This window comes from Atractosteus spatula, chromosome 5 (genome assembly GCF_055471065.1).
Source record: "Atractosteus spatula isolate fAtrSpa1 chromosome 5, fAtrSpa1.hap1, whole genome shotgun sequence".
Classification (NCBI taxonomy): Eukaryota; Metazoa; Chordata; class Actinopteri; order Semionotiformes; family Lepisosteidae; genus Atractosteus; species Atractosteus spatula.
Window position 1 is genome coordinate 29,463,824 of NC_142710.1, and position 18,697 is coordinate 29,482,520.

Consider the following 18,697-nt stretch of genomic DNA (forward strand, 5'->3'; position numbering starts at 1 on the left):
GCAGAGCCCGAAGATGCCCCTCTTAGTCAAAGAGTTACCACACAGACCTGTTTATGAAAAAAAGTTTAACATCATTGTTGCAAGTGTTGCACTGTTGTGCGAAAAAAAGGACAGGAGAATGAAAGAGAAAAATGGTAGTGGCAAATATCAGTAGGCGAATCCTAGTTTGTTTTTGTACAGTATGTGCTTTGCGATATACTTGATAAAACAATAAAGCATTTGTTTTTATTAAGTTCTACCGTCATCTGCTGGCCAAACAAAAAATATTTTTAGATAGATTTGCTATTTTATAACAAGCTGAGCTGTTCTGGAGAAAGAGTCATGATAAAGTGTAGGAGAGAATCCCCAGAAATTAACTCTTATCATTTGAGCATCGGCCAGTTTTACTCCTTTTAGATTTCTTTTGAAAAATTCTCCCAGCGTAGAGTAATTAAGAAAAAAACAAAAGAAAAAAGATCACATATCACGGTACAGTACCTCTGTAAAACAGGGTAGCTATGAGAATTAAGGCTATTGATGAGAATGTCACTTAACTGCTGTCTAAACTGAAAGTCATTTGGGCTAATGAACTTTTACTTAATCAATTACCCTGTTATTAAAAAAAAATCTAGCACTATTTATGCATGTGTACAAAGTGTACAAATAACATTATACATGTAATGGGCTTTATTTAGAAGTCTCTGGCAGTGTTCTGATTAATTGTTCATGATCAAATGACTGAGGCACTCATATGACTTTGTTGCATGTGTACTAAATTGCCATATTTTTAAGCAGATTGATTGGGAGAAGGTGCTGAGGTGGATTATCCCATTCAATGTCAAGCCAGGAGAAAACTCAAGAAAGAAAAACAGAAGAGAACCTACATACTGTATTCTACTTTACTTATCAAGAGAACAATGCCTTCCAGACACTGGCATGCTGCTGCACCACCTCTAATGGACTTACCAGCACTGAAGCCAAGCCCTCTTTAATGATTAATTAAGGTCTTGTATAGACCACCCCTAAAGACGTCAGTGACATGGCACAGTTAAGGAGGACATGCTTATTGTCATGTACAGCAGACTAATCGATGTGAAGATCCAAGTGTGATGATCTGGCAAGGAGTGGATAGTTGGTACATACTGTAACTCCGCTAGTAGATTGATGGCCATCTGACTGAACGGTGCTATACCGATCAAGATCTGGGACCTCACCTGCTGCCCTTCTTGGAACCTAATCCTGACAATATCATTACAGCAGAGTCCAGCACACATCCTGTTACTATTTGAGTAACAACAGTTTATGAGCAAGTGACAATTGTGCTGTGGTTGCACTACTTTCCCAACTTGACCATTGAACATCTGTGTGATGATACAGCATGTCGTGCAGCATCTAGAGACCAATGGACAGACACAAGCTGGCCCAGGCTCTGCAAGAGCACAGGAACCGAGTTTGCACAACAGAGCTTGCATTACAGATTTCAGGCTTGTCTTGCTTTCAGCGGTGACCAGACACATGCAAACTGCTCACGTGACTTTCTCAGATGACATTTTGTAAAACAACCCTGTTAGTTACAAATGTTCATCAGCATAATACTTGCTGTCATGCCTGGTTGATAACATATTAGTGCACCTGTTACAGAACAGATTTTGTTTCAAATCATTTTTCTGAATAACTGAATTAGTTGCAGTAATAAGGGGATATTTCTTTAGACGTTCAGTATATATTTTAATTCTCTTGCAACATGTATTCAATAGCAGGAATCCTAAACAAGAAAGCAAGAGCAGGAGACCACCAAAGCATCATGGTTTTTGGGTCTAAAGATCATTTTCTTTTCTAGGACACAAGCTGAAAGCATTTATTAGAGTTACATGTTCAATAAAGGCTGTTTATTTCAGATGTAGTTGTTACCTACAGTACAAAAAATAATTGTGCAGGTCAGAGATCTTGAAATCCCAGTACTATTCCCCAGTCAGAGTTCAAAAGAAGAATACATAATGGTGCCTTGGAGTAAATTAGCTTCATGTTCAGATTTGTCCTAATAAAACTTCAACCTACAGTCTTTGCTTTCAAATGGCATTTGAGATATTAAAATAGTTTAATGGTTTTCCTCAAAGAGATTTTCATTACAGAAAGTCATTAAGTCATACTAACCACCCCAAAAAGGGCAAGAGATTATAACGTACTTTAATCTCTGTTTACCAAAAGTGCAGCAGTCATTTACAATGCCTTTATAGCCTGATGTGTTTTGCTCTTTCCTTCCTATATACAGTATAAGCCTTCTGCCAATTACTGTGAATTTTGATAATTTTAGATTAGGGGAAATTTCACGTCTTTATACAGTATATATATATTTATATTATTCCATGTAACAACTAACAACCAAGAGAGCTATAAAGGAAGTAACAAAGTGCAAGTTAATCTATTGTTCTTTGATACATGAAAAAAACTATTACAATAATGTCTGTAGAACAATTTATGCAAACATAAATTGATATTTGGGATAATAAAGGTCCAAATGCTTTATCTCAGTATAAATAAACTAATTCAGATATGACAAACTTCAGATTTAGCATATTTGATGTAACCACCCACTTTTTAGAACCTTTTTTTTGTAGTTGGTCTTTTTACATTAAAACTGCTTTTTATTGACAGAAACACATTCTAAACTTCATGCATTCTTCTGCTGAAGCAGCAGACTTAGGGCTTGTAGGTCCTGAATGTTTCCATTTGCCAAAGACATATGACTAAAGACTCAGGTGCACAGGCTCCTCTCTAATCGGCCAACAGAATTACATACCTACAATTACGTTAACAGCAGAAATTGAAATGCTCCTCAAAGTAGCATATATGAATATCATGGATTATTTTATAACTTAACAGTGGTCCAAGCCCTGGAAAGACTTGAATTTCACCCTGCTGTGAAGCCATGTAGACGTATTAGAAGGCCTTCCTATCTTGAACAGATTGCTTGTGCAATATACAGTACTCTCTCCATGGAATGCCAATCAATCTCTGTGATTTGAGCACCTGCAACATGTTCGCCAGCCACAAACAGATAAAGGCATGAAGGGAACATGTCTGGTCATGTTTCAGAATCCTAAGAATGAAACAATTGGAAATGTCAGTTTTTATTTTTGTACAGCTGTTGTTACTACAGATACAGGTCAGCTGAAAAATGAGCAATGAATCATTCTACAAAACCTGAAAACCTGTGGCAGTACAGTACCTTCAACATTTTGAAAACTTTTCATTTTTAAGGCAGCTCCTCAAAAACAACGCACGAACCAAGATCAAAATAGAAAGTAATGTTTGGTAATTTTAAGAGTTTAATCATTTTGTAAGGTTTATTTTTTCCATGTACACAGCAAAAAAAAATATTTTTGATTGACTTTTTAATTTTTAGCCATCATAAATGAATAAAGTATTCTTATTTCCAAATGAGAACAATCCATTTACTCCTAGAAGGAAAAAAAATCTTACAAAATAAACACAATGTGCTTTCTAGTGTTTGAAATTCTGAAATATGTCTAAATGTGCAAAAAAACATAAAGTCCTACTCACCCAGTTTTTAATTGTGTTTTTATACTCCTCCTTGGCATCATGTGGATTCTCCATAACTCCTGGAGGCTCTGGTTTTGCTTCTAAACACAGCATAGTGGTTCCACATGTAAACATTAAAGTCACTTGTCTCCAATGAGACTTCATTTAGAAAATCTACCTTCCAAAGTAGTGACAGGAAAATAATGAAGTTTTCATATATTAAAAATCAACTTTCCACCTTAGAGTACACCAAAAAGCTTTTTATGTGTTTAGAGCATAACAAAATTTACTCTTTCAGGTGAAAACATGCTGTTTGTACAAATGCTTCAGGGACACAAATTAAGTACCACAGGAACACTAATAAACAGGCTCAGTCTGATTTGATGCCCATATCAAATCAAAAATGAAAAAAAAATGAATACAATTTACCTTCATAAACGTTTCCTATTAAAGCGCACTCATGCAATAAACTTACTTCCCACTGACTTCAACATGAAGCAACTATTCCTCCCCCACTTTCAAAATCCAGATGTTTCCAATTCTCCCTGCAAATTAGCAAAGCATAAGATAATGCAGTGTTATTGGTTCTAACAGCAGATGTCAATTATTCAATTAACTAACTTACAACCTGCCATACATCAGACTTAATAGTAAATTCTAGAATTGCATTGAATTTATGACAATGTATCCATACTTTGTTACCTCCAACTAATAAACAGAGTTGCAGGTGTTTATAGTGACATATACAGTATATAATGAAAAGGGGGTCTTTATTGTAGTCAAACTCATCAAATATTCAATTTAATTCAGAAACACAAAACAAAAAATGCTCTACACAAAAAGACTCACTTTAAATAGGCACTTGCACTTACCTCTTTCTGTAATTGCCTATTAGCAAACAACAAGGGAGGTGTTTTAATGAATGTGGACCTCACTAATGTGATGCTTCCTTATTTCTAGTATTTGGCTCTTCTTAAATGGAATTAGATTTTAAGTGTTACATTTTTTTTCTGACACTCACCTTTCGTATTCATAATAGCAACATCAAACACTATGTTCTGTGTGGCTGAAAACTAATTTGGCAAGAATGCACTACTGTGAAAATGATTAAGATGTACTTCTTAATGTTTTTTTCTCCTTTATGTAGAAACAACACTGGGATGATATTCTACTGAAATTTCAGCCATTTTGTTTTAAGCTAACAGTTTGTCTTGCTAGTTCTTGTATCATACACAGAGCAGCTTTATTGGTCTGCAGAAAGGAATAAGAGATGTTAATGATAACGAACACATGACAATGAGTCAAATAGACTTGAAGGGTAAATGTGATGGATTTTTTAAGCATTATGAATATTATGACTTACAAATTGCTGTAGAGAAAGATTTCATACTAACTGCAGAATTTACTGACTGCACCTATAACAGCACTGAATTAGACAGTTTTCATTATAAGGGTGGGGTGGAAAAGTTCCATGACCATGGCTGTGCTCTGGAGCCCTCTAGTGTTGTAAGGTGCAACATCCATTCCTCTCCACTTCTTCACTCTCAAAGTGGAAAAGGACAATGTGCAGTTGATATACAGGTTCAGAATGGCATCTGTGGAGAACATTTAGAATGGACAATGCAAGAAAAGCAGAAAAAAAAATTAGCAGCAGACAGCACAAGTTTATTGAACTTTAAAACTGCTACTCCTGTCTTCATAGATGTGGAGACGATAGTCATGTGCATTCACATCCTTCCCTCCCACCACAGGATGTGTCCAGGACAGGCCTGTGTTCTTCATTTACTGTGGGCAAACACATTCCTAATTCAGTCCTTGTGGTCTCACTGGGCCAGTTTTGATTCAGAATATAAAGGGCTGCCACTAACTTGCATGCATGATCTTATTTATTCCAGTTTTATTTTTAGTCATCCAAGACGATACAACATTTTGGCAATACTTATCATTTAAGAAACAAATATTTCTATTTTTGAGAATTCAATCCTTTAATTTTACAAAATTTCAGCACATGAATGCTGTCAGCATCCTATGCAGCATCAACTAATTTCAGTATGCTGAAGTCATTTTACATTACCCAGTGATTTCCAGAACACTGCCAAACAGATATTATCCTGGTATATAAGTGCAGGACAAAAATTCTAATGCATTTGAAGTATTATTAATTTAAGTATAAATTCAAGTATAAGCTGATGTTTTTAGAAAAAGACTAAAATGCATTTTGAGATGTTTTTAACGTGCTATTCATTGTTTTGTTTTTAATATTGTACATACTACTCAGTAAGGACTTCCAAAACAATATCACATTTTTAAAATTGACAGCCATAAATTATATCATTCAAAATTGTATTCATAAAGAAAACACTTTAAACTGAGGTTTATATGTTTGTAAATAGTGATAGGAGCTATGGGGAACAATTTGATGCAGTCTCTTCTGGTTCCAGTATGCGCTGTCATTTTTCACCCCAACCTCATCTAAGTGTCTTGTAATTGTGTTAAAGTTGTAACTTGTTGAAGACCAGTCACTCCTGTCCTATATCCCAGACTGTTACACATCGATGCTCTTTGTGCTGATGGATCCTGACAGATTGTCAACTACGCTTGATAGCTGTTGCACAGAAAAACAAGCTTCTCTAAGGACTTCTTATATGTAAATGAGAAGAAATGGCACATGTTCAAAATTCACAGGTTGAAATCACATATTTGGAAAGTACTAAGGAGACTTTCAAATTGATCTGTTCATATCATTTCATATTATATCAAAATTGGAGGTGTTGCTGCAAGGTATTTTTAGATGTATTTCAATGATGTTAAAATTTAAAGATGCAGACACAGTGGCTGTAATGGTGAATCGAAAGGTTTTTGACAAAGGTGCGAAATATTTACAGTGAGGACAATGGAAGAGTGGTTATTTATTTTACTCCTGTAGCTGTTTATTATAAGCTGGATCAAATTGCTTATAATGATTGACTTCAGATGAAGTACAGGAGGACCTTAATCACAGACTGCTTTTTCTTGAGGGGGCCTTTTCCTGCCCTTAAGATCCTTAGTCTCGTCCAATTTCAATGACACATTGCACAGAACCTGCACAATTGTGCACTAGAAAAACAGGGTTAGTCATTGCGGATTTAAGTGCCTTCTTGGATTTGTTTTACCCAGATGCTACAGTTAATTACAGGTCTAAATGGTTTCATTAGTGTTAAAATGGAGAAGTGTGATATTTTTCCACGTACTGTAGGTAACAGGACTTGGGATCAAATATGTCTTTCTAATCAGGAAAACTGTAAAACACCTTAGGAACTATAAGATTGAGCAAATAATCAGGTCAATTAAGTAAATTAGATTTCAAATGGAAAGAAAAACTTGACGACACGGGTGGAAGGGGCCTTAGAGGTTGGTAATCTCCACTTAAGTCATAAGTAAGGAAATTCCTTCCTACTGTGCTTCTAAATGTGAAATTGTGTCTTCTTAAATACTGTATACACAGTGATGCATCATAAAGATGATATTTCATTCATCATCTTAAAAGACAGCATTTTTCTTTAAAACAAAAATACTGGAGAATGTTTATGTGGGAAAAAACGCTTACACCCGTTTTGCATCACATATCAGTCTCCTTCTAGCATGGGCACCAAGCATTCATATGACAAAAGCAGGTACATTTATACACATACTTGTGCAGGGCAATTCATCAACATAACAATAAAAATGATCTTCGTCCCTCTGGTCATTTTTCTTTCTGTTTTACAAAAGTTTATTGCTGCAATCAACAATCCCTCAAAACCACGACACAAACATAATCACATACATTTCAATAGGAAACTAAAGAGCCAACCTGCTAAAAGTGAGATAATACTGAGAAAAGTATATAAACATACCTAAAATAATACAAAACTATACACTTAAATTACAACATTTTTTTTTGTTTACCAACAATCATATTTAGCTGCTATAAAAGCAATGAAGACTTCAAGTTTATTCTTCAATTTTCTTTGTTGGACACTCTGTTTTGTAAAAGCCTCTGAGAACAGTGAACAATCTACACCAAAAGGAATGCCACTGTGATGTCATCTGTTATTTGTCCATGTACTTTTCAGTTTTACCTCTGTTCAATGCTGTGAAGTGGAACCACTGCTGAAAGGCTTAATGTAACTGAGGTTAAGTAACCCTTCTCCTGTATCACATGAGGCCTAAAACAACAGGCAGCTCCGTTTTGTAGGACCAGCCAGGGAAATGTGACTTAAAGTGAAAGGTAGGTTGAAATAGAAAATATTTATATTACACAACCACTTTATTCATTTTTTTGCAACATAAAGCGAGAAATGGAAATAATAAAAAAAAACCTCCTTTTTTAAAAAAGCACAGATATCCAAATGAATACATACACATCAAACATAATTCACATTCAGTGGTGTGGAAAAGGAATACACAATCAAAAAGAACTAGAGCAGTATTTCAGGATCAGTTCAATGCCTGCAAGCAGTCAGCAATTCATTTTATGCAAGTAACACCTTCTTATGAAAAAATTAAAAACGGAGGCCTGGTAGCAAATGACTGTAAACAAGTTGACTCTGGGCTTCCAAGTCATTTCTTATCTCAAACTCCTCTATTAAGTTGTTTAGTCATTTGAACGATGAGTTAACTGTGCAAAATACCCTTAATGTCCCCTTCAGATCATCAAGCTAACTTGTGTGTACATTTTAAATGATCTAATTTAAGAAAACTAAAAGCTTTAATACATAGAAAAGTTACTCTTGACTGTCTTTGGACTATACTTGGTGTTAATACATAGACAGTACAAGCTAAAACAAAACCAGCTGGTGACTGCCCTTGTATCTACTGTTCCTAACAATAACACATCAGTTTGAAATCCTAGACAGCACTTAATATAAGCCAGTCCCTCACAGACAGATTAACAGAAAATCAATCTGGATGATATTCATATATTATATTTTCAGTATACTTCCCACTGTAACATGTTAATGTTAGACATCCTAGGAGCACGTTAAAGTACATTTACCTTGGAAGATCCTACAGTTCATTAAAAATAACTAGCATAGGATAAAAGAAAGACAGAAATCATGGTTCTTACAAATAAAAAAAACAAATGAAAGACCTAACTTTGAGTTTCTTTCTTGATTATAACAAAGCCTTTATTTTCTTTCAACATTGTGTCATGTGTCATGTGTCATACCTAAACAGTGCACCCTCACAAAAGGAGAGGATTTGCTCCCTTTTTCCCATGGTTTTCCATTGTTTGTAATGTTTTTCCATACATATCTATCTAAGCTTCGCCCCTCTTTTTGGATTGTACGGCACTGTGTTATACTTCACTCAGTTGTTACCTACCACGCTACACAACAATAACATTTGAAAAGGACAATAAGGGCAAAGCCCTTGCGTCTTCTCCAAGTGTCCAAGTATGCAAAGCACGTCGCAGGATGCTGAAGAGCATGTCAATGGGTGGGAATGTACAAAAGCAACATTACATATGATACTCCTGTGATTTCGATTGCTAAGTGTTAGTTGCATAAACTTCAGGTAACTTGGACGAGTGCCGTATATACACAAAATCTGTGCGCTTTCAAAATTATTTTCTCAATAAATACAACAAAAGTTATAAAAAAATATGTATCCAGTCCACCTGTACACAATACACAGTGAAATACAAAACATTTAGCTATATGATCAGTTTAACAAAAGGGTAATTGCACTTTTAAGATGCATGTAGTCTAACTGCCCGAAGCATTTTTGTAGACAACTGTTTCAGGTCTAAGGCCCAGATCACAATCATATTCCTACCTTTTCAACAAATGGGAAGATCATTACACTCTGATCTATGAAATTACAAAATACATCTGGATCAAATGTCATGCATCTGCTATTGCATCACTGATCTCCACTTCTATCTATACAGTCTTCGTGTAAAACACCAAAAATTCAAAATGGGAATTTTGTTAGTTGTCACCATCTGGAATGTACTGTACTTTCAAGTATGTATTATCCTGCTGACAAAGACACCTTGAAGTTCTTATTTTTTAGTTGGGGTTGGCAAGTTTACCATACAGCTAGCCGCGATTCCTTTGCACCTATTTAGTGCTTACAATTCAGACTTAAACCCCACCACTAATAATTAAACAATCGCACAAATGAAAAAGCAAGACATTTAATACAAGAGTTGTCAATCATACAGTATAAAACAGGACTGATTTCATCTACAAGTTTGCATGATACTGATGGAGAGAATTGGAGCAGAAAAGCTTTAACTTGTTAAATCAGTAGAAAAATGAGTGTAAAAAGTTTACATTCTTTCAACTTCAAAATGTTTGTTTTTCCACTAGTTTATTTGCTTTTCGGAATACACAGACCACAACCTGCTTTTAAGGGCTAAACCTTTTTTTTAAAAAAAATGTGGAATGCTTATCTTAGTGTAAAATTACCTACCTGCTCCCTTTTTTTTAAAAAAAAAATCAAGAATTCATCAGACTTCTACAATGCTGAGTTACAAAAATCATGGTATAAAAGGAGAATTTTGAAACTGAAACCCTTTCTCAAGTTTCTTTTTCCATTTTTAGAGAACACAAGTATCGCGTAGAGGAATGGCCAGAACAATGCTTGTATGCGTTGTCACAGACTTAACCAGAACTTGAGCAAGAGCATCTCAGAATTTAAAGTTCAGACAACAGCAGTTAGATGGCAGTAGTTAATTGTGTTCAAGATCTGGTGTACTGATTCACACTAGCTGACGCAGATAAACAGGAACAAAAAAGAACCTGGTCAATTTTGTACAAGACTGTGAGCCACAGAATGTCCACCCAAGCATAAGGAACAGTTGTTCCATCAGGAATGAGAGGTTAGGTCACCGTAACTGTTCAGACATGTAGTATTTCCACACTGTAGTCCTCTGGCTCTGTGTACTGGGAAGAGTTTGTGTCTGACAGGTGTGGAGCCAGGGCCTCTTTGTTCTCAAAGTTTGGCTCCATTAGTGCAGGCTTCTCGAAAACTATCTTTTTACAAGTCTCTGGGCGATTCTGCACATATATTACTCTATTGTATGCTTTCAGTCTTCTCCACAGTTGGACGTACACCTTGCACTGTACGTACATAAACACCAGTCCTCCAGTGAAACCGATTGCTACCACCACCAATTTTGTCCAAAAGGGCCATTCCAAAATACCTGCAATAAAAGTTCAGAGGTAAAAGTTAAAAACTGGGAGCCTCTACAAACAAATAAGACTGATTTGAGCTGCAACGGATGTACGGTATGTGAGCAATGGTGACGCATGTAATTTCAATTGCACCTTGTATGCACACTTGAAAACATTTTCTCAAAAGGCCTGGCTTGACAAGTGGAGGACAAACATGCCATGTAATGCCCACGAAGGGCCAAATGATACAGAAACTAGATTTACTTCAATATGTTTAGATTAAAAAATCTTTCCAATGGACAAAAATGTGTGGGACCACTAGAATAAGGTCCAAAACAAGTAATGACAAAAAACTAGCCTTTCGTGATCTGTGGATATCACAACTAACAACAAAAAGAGGTTTATTTGACTTATAATGGCACTATATTATTAACCATATAGAATAGATGGTTAATTATGTGCAAGAACAAGTAAGATGATACAAATGCTATTGGAACAACAGAAAAGAGCAGAAAAGACAGAAAAGGGCTGTTAGCTCACACTCAGGCCCTGCCCTGCTAATGAGATAACAGTGGTCTGGACATTGCCATAAGCCTTCCCAGATACCTGAAGCATTAGAATATCTGAATCCCAACAGTCTGATCTGGTAAAAGCATCTTATAATCCTCAGCAGGCCTAGATCTTGACCCGTCCAATGACCTATACAATACCTCAACATATTGTTTTATTCAGGTAATGACAGGTTGTTTAAATAACACTGCTTTGATGTAAGAAAAAAAATCTCAGTTTCAGTATTTTTTTAAAATGAGCTTTCAAATATTTTTGAAACCCCAGTGCCAAAAATTGTTTAACCAAATGACACTGATACAAGATGTCGCAAATCCAGCTTACATGGTTTAATGAGCCATTTCATCCATGTCTAACTGAGACATATTGTATGTCTAAGTCAGGGGACTATAACAGTGCATGATAACACCCAAATCTGGGTGGCTTGTTACAACTGATTTTAATATTCCAGCTACTGCAAATCAATGAAACTCTGCGAGAGCAACACAATTGTGATATTAACAAAGCTCCCATTTCAGATAATCATGGTGGTTCATATATATTTTCTGTTTACAGTATACTTAATTGGTAGATATTTTCTTTAACCCTGCCATTACCTGTTACCACTGATATTAACATTGTCTCTAAATAAGACAAAGAACTACATAAAGGCTCGGTTATGAAGTTTTAAAATTCTGTTTTTGTCTTTCCTGAGTGACTGCTTTCGGGATCCTCTGTGACACATGAGCAACATGCCAAAATGGTATTTATTTTTTGCATTATTTTTGCAAAAAACACCAATATATTGATTACACTATATTCTCAGCTATGCCAATTAAATGTGCATGTATGAAAAAATCCTTGTACAAGCTCACCATATTTCAAACTGAAACTGTTTTTCAAGTTTTATACTCAAAGTAAAGATTTAAGTTGAAAAGAATTACCTGGGATTCTTCCGGCTGCATGGTTAAAAAAAGTTTTAGTTATAATGTATTACCAAAGAAACATTGTGACCATAAGAATACAGTCTGATACATAATGTGCTCCTCTTTATGATTATTGATATGACTAATGTAAACTTAACTATTAACACCTTTAGTTTGTGCTGAGGAATTTCCAATATCCACAGCAACCTGATTTTTCCAGTCTTTGGAAATCATGGAAATACCTGGTCAGATCAAGGTTAAGCACCGACTCAAATGTCAGTATCAACAAAATCTTGCAGTCAGACCCCTTCCGTCTCCGAGGCAATTTTGTGCACTGAACCTCCGGTCAGGGGCGTTGTTACTCAGAGGAGCTAAAAGACAGGTGGCTTGAAGTGGGTCAGTACCTGCCTATTCTTCCTCATTCTCCCGTGTGCGATCATGGGTTTTGGAAGACATGAACAGCCAGCATTGGATATTCCAACTCAGGTGGTATTAAAAAAAAAATCTTTGCAGATTCAATTGTTATTCTTAAAAGATTAATTTACCCAAATGAAACAATTCATCTTATCAACCTTTTAAGTTCACACGGCCTTGTTCACAGAAGGTTGGAAGTGATAATAAGCATGTAAGTGCCACTTAATGAATAACTTTATCAACCATGGAAAGCCGTCTGTCTTACCTATGAAAGAACATCAATGTAAACTTTAACATGTTGAACATGCTAAACAGATCTAGGTTTATGTAAATATGGAAAGACAGAAGAAATGTGGAATGATGAGCACATGGTATCCACAAACATGTCCCAGCTGTGAGATCTGCCCAATTTGCACATGCACACATTTGAACTAGGGAAAGCTATAATATATAATATACAGATATAACGGGCTGAGATAATTCTTACAAAAATGTGACATGCAGAATGAATGGTTTATATGAATAGGCAAGCATTTAGGGAAGGAAAAGGCACCATTATCAAAGCAGAGATGAAGAAGATAGTTCTGGTAGCAGAAGAACAGCGGCACCCAGATTACATGATGTATTATAAAATTAAAAAATATCTATTTTATATTCTCCTAAAAAGAGATCACTTCCACCTGCCCACTCTACTACACTTTCACATGGTCTCAATTTCTGCCCAGTCCTTTATAATCAGAGGTAGATCATTATTGCACTTAAAACACAATTTACAGGTAGCCTTCTGATAAGGACCATCTTCACAAAAGACCTCTGCCTAACACACAGGTGGAGCTATGCTAATTATATCAAAATTTCCAATTCATGCATGAACAATAGGCACTTACCCCCATGAATACAAACTAACTTGTATAATCAGTATCTCATTAGATAAGAATCCACATGTTTTTTGTGAACATTTACAAAATCTTTGTGAATGAGGCCCTGTGTGTCTATATCAACTTTCCCTTTACTTTAGCACACAACACTAAGCAGTACATCTTTCTTTACCAGAAGGGTGTCTTACACTGGTATACCATACTCAAAACCTTTTAAGGGTATTACTAAAAAAAACATTAACCAGTCTTCTTTCCCCCTTAGTCCGAAGACACAACCTCCTCTCTGAGACTCTGGGATTGATTAATGTGGAAAGATGTTAACCAAAGAATCCACAATGGTGCAACTTCCAACTGGGATTCAAATGTTTCACCTTGGAATTTGTATTGACATTGTCTAAACCAAAAAAAAAACAGAACAGTCTCGTATCATTTTTTTGTGCTGACCTTTGTTTCGAGGGGAGCTACAATATTAAGATCACGTGCAGCTTAAAATGGTCCATGCGGCACAGACAGAAATTAAAATGGACCATGGAGCTTTGAAGGAGGTTTTAAAACCTCTCAAACACTGCTTTTTTAGATGCACATCAAACACGTGTCACTCTGGTCACTGCAACATCACAAGACAGCCCGAGCTGAAACTCACCACAATCACCTTTATTTTGACTTCAGAGCTAAGGGGGGTTCGTTATTTTCTGAGGCAAGTTATTCTGTAGAGAACATCTCTATTCATCTTACTTTACAATCAAAGGAATACCTAATTTTTTAAAATAAAACCTCTCAATTTTGTCTTTACAGTAGCTACCACTGAATAAGAAACTCCACTTTAAAAACGTGTTTGGGCATTATGTAAGGAAAGGGACAGTGCGCACCAAGCATGCAGGGTTTAGGTGCAGTGGCTAACAAAGCTCAATGCAGAGGTTACAGGTTCTTCACACTTTTCACGCATGGACAGCGAGACTGGTTTGGCAAAAGGCACCAGACTGTACATACCACTGGTCTGACCTTGTTTTATTTCCTCGGCGGTGCGGTCGATGAGCACGTAGAGAGACCACACCACGCAGGTGATGGCGATGATGTGGAACGTCACAGAGCACATGATCTTCCTCCTCTCGCTGGACGTCATCTGTAGCTTCTCCCACTGTGAGGATCGGCCAGACAGCCCCGTTAACAATCCCCTTAACCAACCAGCACTCTCGCGTGCACCCTCAGCAGCAACAGAAAAGCCTGTCGATGGCATTTAAACTGCAGATGCCGAGGAGACTGGACGAATGCCTCAGCTAAATCTACCAATCTGACAACACATGACCATGCGATTCAAAAAATGTGAATCAGTGCTGATGATTACCTACTGTATTTATTTTACAGTGGTAATGTATTATTCACTATGCCACTTACAAGAGCATTCTTAAAAGGGTTACAATTAAAGCAAATATTCTTAGAAGGCATTTTGCAATGCTGGAATTTTTTTACTATCTGTTGAACATTTGACAAAGCACTATATAATTAAGAAAACGTAGTAAGTCTTACGTTTCATGTACTCTTTGTAAACCACAAACAGCATTCACCATATCAACACTTACTAGGAAGTATAAACACCCGACCCACCCAGCACTAGAACATTCAAGGAAAAGGGGAAGTTTGGGTTATTTACTTCATTTCAACATAAATATTCTTTTGTCAGGATCAGAGTGAAAAAGTAAAAAGAGAATAATAAACAGAACCAGATACAGAAATCTGAATTATTGCAATGATCAGAAAGTCATAACCTACAGCAAACTTATGAGGTTATAAACGTTTCCTAAACTGCGATCTTATTTAAGAAAATATTAACAGCTGGATATCGCAGAGCTGTGTTGTAAATATAGTTAAACGGATTACATTCTGAAATACCCCTTTAACACAAGTGCCATGATATGCAGAGACATAAAAGTCTTCTTTTGATTCAATACATTGAAGGAGAGATAAATGTGCTTGTGACAGGCACTCAGCCTAGATAATCACCTAAGGGGAACCAGCTGCCAGTCATTAACTTCCCAGTCCCTGTCAGCTGGACTCCTAGATTTAAACCAGTGCTTCTAACTCATCAGGTGTGCGAGAGAATCATAAAAAGAGTTTTCACCGCACACCTGGTCTTGGAGAAAGCCACAGAACCAGGACCAAGGTTGAACCACCAAAAGACAAATTTTGAACATTTGAAACAAGAATAAAGGAGAAGAGCTGCTCAACTGCCTGACTCTGAAACGGTGGATTTTTTCCACCATTTTAGAGTTGGGTTTCTCTCAATGCACTCTAATAACTGTGAAATATATATTTATACATTTATAAAACTTTGATTCACCATGCATTTTGCATTCTTAATGTATTAGATGTAAAGAAGAGTGAAAGCTCTGGGAGGAGACTTTGACAGAGGCATGAGAAACTGACATGACCAATGATATAAATCACATACAGTACTTAGAGGATTTTTTCTACTGAGCCTAAGATAGGAATTCATTCTAAAAATATTTAATTCATTTTGAATTTTGATTTTACACTTGGCACCTCCCTTAGCTCTTCCTATAATCGTGTCCATGGTCTGTTTTTGTGCAGTACTTATCTTTGTTCAGATGGATTCCCGTAATGCACAAAGGTAATACAGATTGATTTCAATCAAATTACTTTCATCAAAACCTTTCTTAAACTTCTGAAAGTAAACTTGCTACATTCAAATAATTATGCTATCAAATGCAATTCAGACAGCACTAAAAAAAGCAGACAACCTCATTCAAGCAGATATCATATGTCAGATGCAAAGGGTCTTGCAGATCCATGCACACCATACAGAAAACATCTGGTCTCATTACACAGCTGGAAAAGCCAGGAACAGGGAAGACCTTAAGGGGCAACAGATTGGTCTGATTTTCTCCAGCAGCAGGAGCCATCAGATAACCAGCAACACCATTTTGAAGTGCTGAGTCTTTAAGCGATGACTATAAAGTTCACTTCCACAGATCTGGCAGGAGGGCATGTTCATTAAACGGAACATACTCCGCTGGGACACACAGGCTATTAAAAGGAAGCCCCTTATCAGACTTCCTTCTGCATGTCGTTAACGAACAAAAAAAAATCATTAAAATGTTAAATTCTAAAATGATAAGCAAAGTGTTAGACCACAGCTCTCCCGAGAAATTCTGGGAGTTCCCCCCCCCCCCAGACTTTTACTTACTTTCCGTAAAGGTTTTAATTTGGTCTCCATGATGAACTCGTACTTGCAGAGCTCGCAGCAGCGCGTGTCCGAGCTCTTGATCCACTGCTGCAGGCAGGCCTGGTGTACGAAGCGCAGGCTGCCCGTGCAGTGACAGGGGGTGATCAGGGGGCTCTCGTCATCTCCTTCACAGTGACAGATCCTGGGGGAGGACAGCAGTACCAACATGTTCTCAGCAAGCCAACACTGGGGACCATCAAGCGTTCAGGGTTTTTGGCTCTTTCCTCCAAACGACAAAACAGAACTTGGTTTGTCTTCAGACCCTGAACTGGTTCAATTTACCACACATTGGGACTCAGTTTATATGTAGAAATCATGTAAGCTATGAGTTAAGATGGATGTTGCAACTTTGTGAAAAACAGCAGGTATCACCACCCTCCCATCATTCTCAAACAGAGATTATGCCTGAAAGCTGTCTGACATCTGACCGATTTGTTCTACTCAAGAGGTACCTGTGGACACACAATCATTTACGTATTTTTTGTGCATTTCACCATGAAATTAAACAAAATTAAGTCCCAGAATGGAAAAGGCTGCACAGGCAATATGGGACAAACAAAAATGAAAACAAGCAAAACGCCCGATACAGAAATCAGTGTATTTAATATGTAAATTTGCGGGGGAGTTTTACAACCTTTAACTATTGCACTGTATTTATACTGCATGTTTAACCTGAAGCTGAATTCTGTTTCTTGAGTTCTGAATCTGTCACTTCTGTGATGCTATAGAAAAATACTCTACTTTCACTTTTGTTGTGATGTTCCATTATGCTTAAGTCTCCTTGAAAAGATCATGCTCCACATCAGCAAGGTTTCTAAAGCATAATGGAACTGAAATTAAATCTGACATTGCCACATAGCCTTATTTTTTATGCAGAATTTGGATTTCTCATTACTATAATCCAGTGTGTGGTAAAATATTTTGGAAAGAGTTGTGGCATAAATAAATCAAGTCCTCACCGTTAATGTCAGCTGGAGATGGAATTATTGTTTCTTTTTCGACTTGACCAGATCTTAGTTTTACACCAAACTGCAGTGCATTACTTTGAGAGCAGTACATCTACTAATAGCAATGCACATTGCTGAATAGGGTTTACTCTCAAGATGTTGCCAATGAGGGTGTAGCAGGGGGAAGGGAAATGAAAAGGCTAAAGAAGGTGGAAACAAAGCTGAATCATTTCTTCAGCAACACAAAATATAAAAGTACTTGCAATAACCCTCTCATGTACACTTGAACACAACAATTTTTTGCAGGACCAGGCACTTTGATGGAACAGATCATTGCTGCATAGATACTGTGGGATGTCTTGTCTGCACCTTTAAATCCAAATATATTTTTGGTTTGTATAAGCAGCCTCTGCCAAATCACCTGTAGGTACACAGTAAACATTTCTTGAGGAACGTGTGTTCAAACACACTATCTCATCTCCAGGGAAAAGTGGAGTGCTTCCAGTGTAAGATAAGAGAGGTTTTAAGGATGAAGGGATAGACCTGCTGAAATGGGATTAGTTCTGCTGCTCAGGTGTTGTTCAAGCTGTGCTTGCACCATATGGATTAACCACAGAAGTTAAATTTCTGAATGCCTACAGGTAACTGTAAATAAATGCCAAAAACACATCAATATTGAGCATTCTATGTAGAGACAGTTGCTTTAAAATATGGCTCACTTATCTTTTTATACTGCTTGCTGAATGATGGGAATAATTGAGGTCAGAGCTTAACTTTTGCTTTCAATTAACACATGCAGAAAGTACATCATCTGACAGACTTTAAGCTCACTAAGTACTCCCTATAGATACCTATGTAATTCTTCATAAAAACAATCCATTCATATTTTTCCTGTTTTGTATGATTTGATGCAGACTATAGTTGTGTTGTGAGTAAATGAAAGAATGGTACCAGTGAAAAAATTGTTAAAGAAATTTGAATGCAAGCAAAGTAGTTGTATCTCCACGAAGCCTCATTTTACATTTCAGTGACCATGATTATCTGTTTTTACAGGTTTTAAACCATCATAAGTAAT

At 36.7% G+C, this 18,697-nt stretch overlaps 1 protein-coding gene across 3 annotated transcripts in view; it reads right to left on the reverse strand.

Annotated features, from left to right (window-relative positions):
- Positions 1 to 7,246: 7,246 nt before the first annotated feature.
- marchf8 (membrane-associated ring finger (C3HC4) 8) overlaps positions 7,247 to 18,697 on the reverse strand; it is a 95,289-nt gene continuing 83,838 nt past the window's right edge. Inside the window, exons 5-8 of one of the 3 annotated variants that reach the window (XM_088915608.1) lie at positions 16,637 to 16,817; positions 14,434 to 14,569; positions 12,158 to 12,172; positions 7,247 to 10,696 (exon numbers count right to left, since the gene is read on the reverse strand). In XM_088915608.1, coding sequence (XP_088771734.1) covers positions 10,392 to 10,696; positions 12,158 to 12,172; positions 14,434 to 14,569; positions 16,637 to 16,817 — 637 coding nt within the window. In that variant the 3' untranslated portion in view covers positions 7,247 to 10,391. The remainder of the gene's footprint in view (positions 10,697 to 12,157; positions 12,173 to 14,433; positions 14,570 to 16,636; positions 16,818 to 18,697) is intronic. The other 2 variants (XM_088915610.1, XM_088915609.1) reach the window with 2 other exon arrangements.